The sequence below is a fragment of the Callionymus lyra genome, chromosome 2 (assembly GCF_982586985.1).
Source record: "Callionymus lyra chromosome 2, fCalLyr1.hap1.1, whole genome shotgun sequence".
Lineage (NCBI taxonomy): Eukaryota > Metazoa > Chordata > Actinopteri > Syngnathiformes > Callionymidae > Callionymus > Callionymus lyra.
In genome coordinates, this window is record NC_141819.1 from 26,998,569 (window position 1) to 27,010,181 (window position 11,613).

The window sequence follows — 11,613 nt, forward strand, 5'->3', positions numbered from 1 at the left end:
GATGACACTTTTAAAAGAAAATATTAAAAAGGACATTAAAAAAAACATTGGTTTGTTGTCTTTAACACATTGGAGGTGGAAAGTCACAGGAAGATTAGGCAACTTGGAAAACTTGTCTTTGAAAGCACAGCATCAGTTGAAGCTGACAAACTGATTTCTGAGGGTTCAGGAAATACATCTGCAAAATAAGGGAACAAATTCAGTCATTTAAAGGAGAAATATTTTTCAGTATAGTATATTATATATAAAGAGAGCGATAGATAGGTGGAGCTTACGTTTCCAAGAAGTCTGTTTTGTAGGTATGATGATTAAATACAACCCAATATTCTCTCCCAATTATTCTAGTGCAACCATCGTACTAAACGTATGTGAACGAACGTTACATACGGATGAATTCAGATCTATCTGCGATAGTTCATCAAGAAGAATCAAAGTTTAATGACTGGAAACGGAAAAGGAAGGAAAGGACAAACCTGTGTCCTAAATCTCATTCCACATTAGCCTTAGCCATCTATGACCTGGAGGGTCCAGGTTGAAGGAATTATACTTCACTTTAAAGCGGCATCTGACTTAATATGTACAAATATCCTTCTGAAACTAAACTAATCACATGATGATTCCATGTAACTATCCTATCAAAGGTGTTACTGTCAACAATGTCTGTTTTTTTTTTGTATAGGTAGAACATTAACTTTACAAGGAACTAAACTCAAATCAGTGATAACATTATAAACACTTTTTCCAGCTTTTGAAGGTTTGCATCTTTGACACACTTTCGTTTTTTTGGGCCCAATTCCTCCCACTTCAATAGTCACTTCTCAAACACGATATAATCTTATAGGACCTTCTTAACCACTTAACACTAACCCACTAACCCCACAAAGAAGAATTGCGGACATGTATTTTATATTTATAAACAATAAAAAGTTGAGACAACGTGAGCAACAACACAATTAAAAAGTAAAATGTTACAACATTAACAATTGAGAAGACACTGGTGAACAATAAAAAAAAAGTAAAGATTTATAAGAACCCAGTTTTCAGGTGGCTCTACATTGATGTCATCAAATCAGATTTTTACACGTGCCACGTCTACAATTCAACTTTAACTGAGCAACGACATCATGTGGACGCTGCTGAAACTACACTTGCCGTTCATTAGCACTAGAGCCAGAAATAGTTTTCCATTTCAATTTAAAAATGTTTATTTGTTAAGAATTGTTGCGTCTAATGTATATTAGCACTATTGGAGACACCGTGACTATTCTTCTTTCTTCCCATAGTAAGTAAAGATATTTTGGTTTCCTTTAAAATCAGCTTTGTTGGTTTTGTTTTCATGAAAGGGCACCTAATGATTTAAGTGTTTCTTAAATTATTCTAGGACCTCTATTATACTCATCAGTATGTTTCTTTTTGCACAAAACTCTCATTTAATAAAGATATTTACCTTGGAAAATACGCTTAAGCCCCGCCCACCTAAAATACGCTGTTTCAGCTGAGAAGAAGTCTCTTCCAAGCAACCACGCCCACTCTGCTCTGATTAGTCACAAAAACACGAGTTGCATTCAAGGACTCACATAAATTCAAACTTAGCCCTGAGACTCCAGTTTTGTACATTAAAAACGAATAATAAAAATAAGGTTTGCTGCTTAATGTACACATAACAAAAACACCTAAAGGCAGAAGTAACTCTCACTATGTTTACATAAATATTTATTTTGTTTCACGATTAACATGTAGGTTCCTAACCGATTTAGGGCTTCTAGGGGAGGAGATTTTCACCAGAGTGATGTCAGAATGTTTAATTTAAACCATAAACTCGTTTGGCGAGATTTCAGACGGGAGAGAACTTTATTAAGTAATAACTTCAAAACGGAGCAACGTCATGATGAATGACCGACTGCATTTTGAAGAGGAAGACTTCAACATTTACAACATGCGAATAAGTAATGAGAGTTGGGTTTTCACATTAGGTGCCCTAATAAATGCTGCCACTCTGGAGCTGTCACTGAGTCCAGAGCTCCGCCCCATGTAAATGCGTTTGTGACTGTAATTTGAGATGGTCCGTTACAAAGCTCAGCGAGAACTCTTCCAGATTTAAATTTGGCTCAAGAATAATAAACTGAAGAATCCCTAGCGATAGTTAGCTTGACAGCATTATTATCCTGTCATGAAAGGTAGACCCACCTTATTTTCCTTCTGATCGGTTGATATGTCGTTGTGCCCTCTGTGATTGGCTAGAGTTAAGTAAAAAGGACAAATGTTTAAATAAATATTGAGTATTAAATGGGTCAATATAAGAGTGAGAATAATAAATAATATTTTATTTAAGGCCAAAATGTAGTTTTTAAACATTTTATTGTATTTTTCTTTCTTGTATTTGTCTTATCTCTTTTTTATACGATCAAATTAATACCATTTCTGGTCTTAATTTTATCTGTAGATAAATGCACCTTTTATTCGCCACACAAACTTCTGTTACTTTGTTGTGAAAGTCAATCTTATTTCCTTTAGTTTTAAAAGTCTCTCCGCCTCGATGGAGATGTGACATAGTATGTGGCTCATTAGTGTGTGCCTCAAGCTTTGCCTTTTCACTGTGGTTGTATTCCGATCAGCGAAACTAAATAAGACCCTTACAAACATTAAACTTTAATGGTTAAATGCATCAGCCAGACTGTGGAAAATCAAGGCAAATAAATGTATCTTTGAGCATAATATTGGCGACATTCAGAGATACAGGGACCGGTGCGAGTCAGTTGCATGTATCAACGCAGTTTGTGATGGATTGAACATTGGTACTGCCTCACCTGCCTAACCTGACCACACGTCCCTGGTTTGTCAAAAATAATAATAATTACATAAATAAAACATTTAATAAAGGTTTTTTCATAACCAAAGCTGTAACCAACCAGTTCTGCATTAGTGTAGAATCTCTTTTAAAGAATGAAATACGAATATGAAAAAATACTTGAACATGAACAGCACAGTGAAGGTTATCATCTTTATTGGAAGTTTTGAGAATATTGTTCATGGTCCTTTTGTTCAGGGGATTGAGTTATTTAAAGGCACGACTCTTATAATAACTTTGGTCTGTCAAAGAATGGAGGGATCAGTCAAGTAAAAATTCAAAATATTAGTAAAAAGATATGTAAGAGTGTGTCTAAAATGTTTGTTTTGAGTTCTTTCTCAAGTCCGGCATTAGTTATTTTCAAGGAGATTTATCAAGAAACACTGGAAATTAACCTCAACACTCACTAGAGATGTTAGTCATTATGCTATGCACTTATTTGGAGATCTTCCTAGCTTGAAGGACTATTTATAGTTTTCTCCAAATAAACTTTTTTAAGTTGATTATTAAACAGCAAAGTCAAATGTCTTCCTCCTTTGTCTTCTCATTCAGATATTGTGGTAACTACTAAGAAATTGAGTTTACATTTTTCCCTAGTTTATGACCTTTTATAAACACACAAAAGAGGGAACAAACCAAAGGTGGTTCAAGCACAGTAGGTGTGATTGTGCCATTTCATCACCAAAAAAGTTCAAATGTTTTTTTGACTACATTGATTCATTATATTTTATTAGCGTTTACATAAAGATCGATAGGGAGAGATGGGTAAACAACATGCATTAACCAAAGATCACTATTTTAGGAGGGAAATATCCAAAGAAGAATATGAGACCAGTTGCAAACAATACACTAGCTTCATCAAAAGGCATGAAATTTTCTAAACAAGGCCTTTTTTTTTGTTTAGAATTAAATTGACAAAACAAAACTTTTTATTTTGGGTCAGTTAAGTTCCTATTTTTCTAATGATTTGCTAAACTAATCTATTAAGATTTATTTAATTTTTTTGAAAACAAAAAACAAGGAAAAATGTCCATTAATTGCATTGATTTCAAGTTTTAGTTTAGGTTTTCTCGTGAGCAATAAAGACTAAAGCCTTGCTTGATGCTGTCACATCTACTTAAATCGTGTCCTGTTAATGCTGTTTTTCATTATTCTATCTATAATTTGATACATTCAACTGTTATGTCATGCGCTACACAGTCGTAACACAGACACTCCAGTTAAAAGCGACTTACAGGTGTAAAAAGAACGCGAAATCAGTCTTTAAAATGTGTTATTTGATCGACATTACTGTGGACTTTGTTCCACTTACATTAAACTTGCAGCTGATTCAAATTGTTGACATATCCCCTCTTCTGAGATTTTTCTTCTTTGGATGCTGCATTACTATCACCACCTAGTGGTCTTGTTGGCTACTACAACTACACTATTTTCTTGAATATTTGATAAGTAAGTAAGTAATTTATATTTATATAGCGCTTTTCCAGACCACGATTTTTTCATAACATCATTAAATTATTAATGATATGGACAAGTATTTAGTATTAGTATGAGTATTACTTGAAAAAAACAAACATTTGTTCAGGCGTTGATAGACGGATGACATTAACAAACATAATAATTTACAAAAATGTAAAAGTAGTTTTTTTAAATGACACGGATCAAAACTGTCCTCATGCAACCAAAACTACATACATTTAAAAGCTATTTTGTATATGAAAAACTGACAAACAACACAATTTCTCTCTGACCGCTATTGTATCATTATTAAAATGTTTAAAATGTGTTTCTCATAGAAGTGTGACAATAGCTTGAAGTCCATGATTGAAGACATTTCCACGTTTGCAGCATGAAATAATGTCATATAACTGATAAAACAGGAGCGTCATGGTTTAGGCGCCGCTCAGGCGAAGTAGCCCCACAGGAAGACGTTGACGGTCAGTAAGATGAGAGCGTTGACGTTGCAGACCGTTCTCCAGAGTGGGACCTCCTGCAGGGAGTTCAGCTTGTCGTCGTCAGGCGGAGCAGACGTCGCCTGTCCGGTCAGTCCACAGATCCACAGACCAGCCTTTCTCCAGCAGGAGTACTGAGAGCTGCTGTCTGGGTCAGCGTCCACTGAGGCCGAGGGCAGGCGGGTATCTACCAGGTCCAGCCTGATCTCCTGACTGTGCCTGGACCACCAGGTGAGTCTGTACAGCTGAAGACGAAACCAAGAGTCAGAGCTTTTCTTTATCCATCATAGCTTGGACTTCCATCTTCTCACATGTTCCTCAGGTATGGGGCTGGTGGCCAGGCTGACCCCGACAGTGACCAGGCAGGTGACGGCCAATAGGATGAGAGCGAAGTACAGATAGTGCACATCAGCCACGACGGCGGGCCGCAGGTCCGGACGACCACAGGAAGGAGGCGAGTAGGAGAACTCCAGGACCATCCGTATCACTCCCACCACCAGTCCTACCATGAGACCCCAGAAGGCACCCTGGGACACAAAATGTTCAAGTGGAGTCATCTGAAGAAACTAGTGGTCTAAGAAAACATTCATACAGTACATTTTTTATTTTTTAATCCACAATTAACATGCAAATATTAACTGCGTTTGTTTTTTTATTTGTTGCAATTTAACATCCGGCCGCTGGGTGGCAGCGGTAATTATATCATCCGCAACCTAAAAAAAACAGAGGAATCCTACAAGATCAGGGCGGTGACTGAGGACAAGAGGATACGTTATGTTAGTACCTATTTTGGTTTCAAAACAAATGAAAGCAGTTACAACTTTGTCAGGAGTCATGTGGTCTGTAAAGTCTGCAACACCAGAGTCAAGTACTCGGACAATACTCCAAATATATCCTTGTTACTACAGTATTACTATAGATCGTATCGCCACGACCCTAAAAGAAACGCACCTGCTCGTTGGCTCGAGGCCAGAAGATGGCCAGCAGGAACACAGCGGTGATGGGCGGCGCCAGGAAGCTGGTCACAGACTGGATGTAGTCGAAGAGTTGACCGCTGTTGGCCGTCTGGATGACGGGGATCCATAAAATACTGATGACCACCAGAACTAGGATGAAAACCCTTGAAACACCAGAGCCACAGATGAGTGTCAGGTTTGTGTGTCTATTTTGTTTTGTGGTCCGAACCTGCCGACGACCATGAGCTCCAGCTCTGAAGCTCTGGGCCGGGCTCGGTGGTACAAGTCCAGCGTGAACAGTGTGGAGCTGCTGTTGAAGATGGAGGTCAGAGAAGACATGAGAGCAGCGAACATCACCGCCAGCATCAGACCACGAAGACCTGCGGGAGAGGAAGAGAAGATCTCGTTCATCTGGTTCAACACTTCCTTCAATATTATAGTAATTTCTCTCTCTGTGATACGGACTCACCTACAGGCATCAGCTCCACCACCAGCTTAGGATAGGCCATGTTGGAGCAGCCGACCGAAGCTCCACACACCCTCTGACAGACTTCAGGATCCACACAACCGATCTCTTCTACACTCAAACACATGTTCGTGTTATTTTCTTGTACTCGGGCGTCACACGACAAGACTGACCTGGGAACAGAGCACGACTGATCATGCCTGGCATGACGATGAAGAACATGGGCAGCAGCTTGAGATATCCTCCTAGAACACTTCCTCCTTTGGCGTGAGACAGAGACTTGGCCGAGAGAGAGCGCTGCACGATGACCTTGAACCACAGAAATTAAGGTTTGTCTTTGACTCTCTCGGTTTTCAGTTAAGAGGGGAAATGAAAAAGCTGCTCACATATGGAAGCGGATTTGGTTCTTTGTAATTGCATTTTTTAAATTGGCTTTAATTAAAGAAATGTAATCAAAAGAAAAGTTGTACTTGATTGAAGTAATTTTTGTGTTGTTTGTCATATTATGGGTAGGACAGTAGTATAGAGGTCTTTTTGTTTCTTTATTATTCAATAAAAAATAAATTGCTTCAATTAAAACTTGAGAGCTGCTTAAATCAAAACTTCAATTCAAAACCTTTTTTTTTAAATAAATAAATACATTTAAAGTATTTTAAGCCATATTATGTTCAGGGCATTATATAGATTTTTTTTAAATAATACAATCCAAAAAAGAGAGTCTTTAATAAAGCAATATATCTTCAATCAAAATCGACAAAACTTTTTAAACTTCACAAAAAAATCTGTTTCACTTAAACAAAGATTGATTCAAGCAACGTTTTTGGGATTGAATACTCAACTATCTTTAAAACTTAAACTAGCTTTATACAAATGTCCTACACATAAAATGGCCCAAATATATATTTGAAAAAAAAAAAGATTAAATTAATTAATTAATGTTTTTTTTTTTATTAAAGCAACTTTTTTTATTATTATTATTTTATTATTTCTGACTGAACCAACTTTAATTTAGATTGGAAATGTTCTTTTTTCATTGAATCACATTTTTTTTTAAAATAATTAATAAAGAAACAAAACTACCGATCTACCTTACAGAGATCTACCTCCACACTAACAGTCAAAATGAGCAGATGAAAGACAGATGTCACAGATGAAACAGTTACCTGATCTGTGCACCAGACCCACGTGGCCAGCACAGTGAGTCCGAACACCAGACCAGGCCAGGGTATGTCCCCGGTCAGCGGGTCCCTGAACAGGCTGAAGGCGTCGCTGCGAGGCAGGTGACAGGTGGTGTTCGGCACAGTGACGGTCGGCACGGCGGTCATGTAGCTCTGAACCAGGCCTTCATACCAGCCCACCTGAGAGAACGCTGCAGAACATTACATGAAATATAGAGATTGAGAGGAAATTCTGACAAAAGTATTCAGAAATGTCAGTCTGGATTGTAAATAAAGGACAATTTTACCAAAAAAGAACATAAATATTATCAAAATCAAAAGTACAAATTATCAATTCAACAGAACCTTTAACGTGAAGAAATATATATATATATTCAATAAATATTTTAACTTCTCTCTACATCTTTTTTGATCACAGTGGAAAATAAAATAAACCATTTTAGAAAAAAATCAAATTAAAAATAACCATTTATGGTAAACTTTATATAAAATATTTCAGAATGCTGTTCCAAAAGTATATAAATATGAATACATGCAACACATATACACATGAAACACATGTATATGCAAGTAGGTGAAAAATGTATGTAAAATAAACTTGAAAAAAGGATTTCAGAAATGTTTGTGATCTTTTTAGGTAGACTGTCTTAGTGCAGGAATGGAATGTTTCTTTACAAACAAAGGAGAGGAAGAAGTCAAATAAGATGTAATGCTGTGTGTGTTTGCACGAGACACTTACAGATGAACATGAGAGCAAACGCTCCTCCGACCATGACCACAGTCTGGAAAGCATCCGTGTAGATAACTGCTGTTAAACCTCCTAAACACATGAAGTCAACAATAAAAACAACATAAATAACTGTTTATCGGAGATTATTATTTATTCTATTCATCATCACGTTTGACAAATTTAGGCATTATTATGTGTACAATATGAATTATTGTTTTTAAGGCATTGAATATTATTCATATTATTAATTAATTTAAAATGATTATAATTGAAATAAATAATTTGTATGCTGAGACTGGACTGATCATGACTGTATTGAAAGGATTCATTCGTATGCGTTATGCGTTAATAATTGAATATATATATATTATACTAATATTTCATATTGAATTTGATAGACTACAAATTTAAAAAATCTCCAATTTAGAGAAAAAAATTATTGGAATTATTTAAATTAAAATATCTAACTCTGTGTTAAAAAAAACATTTAAAAAAGATTTTACTTATTTATTATTTAATTAACCTATTTATAACAACATCTTGCACATTTTTATTTTGTGAATGATTGAATTGAGTTCAGTTTCAACATTCTATAGGCACAAGTTTACTTCCATAAAACATAATATTCTACAGAAACATTAAGCTAAGTTTGTGAATACGTCTTTTCTTTGGTGTTAAACCATCTATTCATGAAAGCAAATGACACATCATGACACCTGTTGATTTGTGTGACTGAAGAAGTTAATTTTATGTATAAGTGAGTCATGTGACAAGTGTACCTGCGACTGTGTACGCTGCAGTCAGCAGCAGCAGAATGGCTGTAGACAGGTAGAGATCCCAGCCCAGCGACACCTGGATGAACAAGGCCCCCGAGAATATGTCCGTCTGTGAACAAACACACACAAGTGTGTGAGACTTGCTGGCCTCGGGTGGTCAGACATTGTTGTGTCTCACAGATATCTTGGTGAAGATGTACAAGATGAGGGAGAGGACGGACATGTAGACACGGATCCTCCTGCCCCCGAATCGTTTGGCCAAATACTCGGGCATCGTCACCACTCCAGCAGAGATGTAGACCGGGATGAAGATCCAGCCCAGAGCCACGAGCACCCAGGCGGCCTGGACACCAAGATGGAGGACCATGAAGGGAAAAGAAGCGTGTTTCAATTTGAGGCCCGCACAAGGTCAAAATAAAACTACAAAAAAAAATCAGACTGACCATAAATGCTTTTTTCTCCTCTTTGATTCATCCATTTAATGGGTAATGGTCTTATATTTTTTGTAGTGCATGTATATATTTATTTATTTTCATTAAATGTACTACAATAATAAGTTTATACAATTATGTTATTGCATTAAAACGCTTTTTTTCCCCCATTTGATTTATTTAATTTTAAACTGTAAAATTAATTTCTATTTATTTAGAATCTTCAAATAAGATAACAAAATATACAATAAAGTTGAGACTAAAACTTATTTTAGAATGTCCTTTATTTATTTATCATTTCAAGTCCCATCATATTGAATTTTTATTTGTGCCTTCCTTCTTATGGCTTGGCGGCCCCAGTGACAGTCTGGTGAAGCTTCATGAAGCAGTGTCATTATATCCAGAGTCCACTAGATGGCGGTCTCTGCACTATTTTCCTTTGTTTTGAACAACTGTTCTGATGAAACACATAACTTTTAAACTGATGGCGCCACCGACTGACCTCTAAACAACATGACACTGCTTCATGAAGCTTCATAAGCCATCACTAGACCGCCCAGTATAACAGTTACAGTATCTATTGTGTTCCTGGAGGAAATGGAATGGCTCAGCCCTGGTTTGAATACATCAAAATCCCACCTACATTCCACTCGAAGCCGCCAACAGCCAGACCTCCAGCGGCGCCGGTCCCTGCCAGCCCGATGAACAGACCACTGCCCACGTTGCTGGACATCAACGAGGCTCCGATCTGTTCACACAGTTCACTTCCTCAACTGATCTTTGGATGAGGTCACAGACATAAAGGCTCAAACTCACAGGCCACCAGGTCATGGAGCGTCCGGCCAAGAAGTAACCGCCCACTGTGCTGCGATTGGCTCTCACAGACGACTAGAACAGATACATTTGACGTGCAGTTTGTAAGGAAAAAGGTTTCTCTGCAGCTCATCATCATCTTACCCAGATCCCCACGGCCATGACCAGGATCAGGTACACGACCACCACAGCTATATCGGCCACGCCCACCACACCCGTGGAGGCCGGAGCTGCTGTGGTGGACACAGACCAGCTGCTGTCCACTGGACAATTGAACAAGTGAAGAGAGAAAAGTCATGAAATCATAGATCATGCTATTATAGCAACCTGTTGCATCTTCTCCGGTCCAGCAAGTGATGTCATGAAGTCCAGTCAAAGAGAACCAGACCAAACCCTATAGAACGACTTTAAATCGATCATCAAGAACCATTCTCCAGTATCAGAAGAGGAAATGATGTTGGAAACTTAAGATAACAGAAGAGCTTTTCCTTATTACTGTTAACAACTCAAGGACCTTAAAGTCATTTAAAGTAACAACAAGAACTTTTAATACATGTAGTTTGTTTCTGAAAAATATATCATAATTTAAAACAACAAAAACGGGGAGTTAAAGTACCATCAGAGTAAAACCTCCCAAGATTCTTTTTTTTTTCTCTGAACAATCAGCAACATAAGGAGTCACTACTTTTGCCATCTTTAGTTGATGTCACAATCATGAAGCCAATTCCATCCACACAACACAACGGCACGAATCTCAGCACAAGACTTCTACAGCAGCTACAAAATTAAGAGTTTAAACGTTCAGTCATATAAACTACTGCAGTGGCTGTTTGCTCGATGAAGTCTATAGTTTTATATGAAATGATCATTTGAAAAAGCGGAAGTGTTAATGAAGATTACAAACATGGTAAGAAAAACTAAATTTTGCCAAGGAGTTATTTTTAAATACTGTACAAAGACATGGTGTTGGCATTATTTTTAATATCCTTATTATCCCATATTCATAGATTTAGGAAAATAAAACAGAGCAAACATAAGAGTGAGTCCGAAAAGGCTTTGAAAATGTGAATAGAAACAAAACAGACAAAAAACGAAAATAAACACTGAAGAGAGACTAGTATTGTAGCTACTTGATAAATTACAGTGAAACGTCTGGTGTGTGTTGATTTATTAGTGTGTAATATTGTAAACAGCTTATTACTCTTGGACAAATGAAGTTGCCAAAACAAACCAGCTCACGCTGTTTACCAACATTTTACAATAATGACTGAGAATTAAACATTATTATCCTGTGGTGTTGGTTTAATGATTTATTTCAGTGTCATGTGCTTATTGTTGTGTATTTTAGACACGCAAGTATGTTTTTTTTATTTGAAAAGCAATATTTAAAACATATTTAAGGCATTTTAATAATTACATAAAGAATAAATTGAGAGTATGTATATAAAGTTTACTCATTCATT

General features: G+C 36.9%; 1 protein-coding gene across 1 annotated transcript; it reads right to left on the minus strand.

The window, feature by feature from the left end:
• Nucleotides 1–4,481: 4,481 nt before the first annotated feature.
• Nucleotides 4,482–10,385, minus strand: slc5a9 (solute carrier family 5 member 9). The gene is made up of 13 exons (XM_087782887.1): nt 10,295–10,385; nt 10,154–10,225; nt 9,981–10,085; nt 9,085–9,249; nt 8,910–9,015; nt 8,140–8,220; nt 7,386–7,591; nt 6,396–6,531; nt 6,226–6,333; nt 5,986–6,136; nt 5,752–5,920; nt 5,112–5,327; nt 4,482–5,045 (listed from the first exon to the last, which is right to left on the minus strand). The coding sequence occupies exons 1-13, from the start codon at nt 10,310–10,312 to the stop codon at nt 4,752–4,754; spliced, it is 1,827 nt and encodes a 608-aa protein (XP_087639013.1). The 5' UTR covers nt 10,313–10,385; the 3' UTR covers nt 4,482–4,751.
• Nucleotides 10,386–11,613: the final 1,228 nt, after the last annotated feature.

Coding starts and splice junctions, on each gene's coding strand:
- slc5a9 (XM_087782887.1), bottom strand. Junction 9,250..9,980: donor TTGGCGGCTTCGAGTGGAAT/GTAGGTGGGATT, acceptor CTTGGTGTCCAG/GCCGCCTGGGTGCTCGTGGC. Junction 6,137..6,225: donor GGTGGAGCTGATGCCTGTAG/GTGAGTCCGTAT, acceptor CCTCTCCCGCAG/GTCTTCGTGGTCTGATGCTG.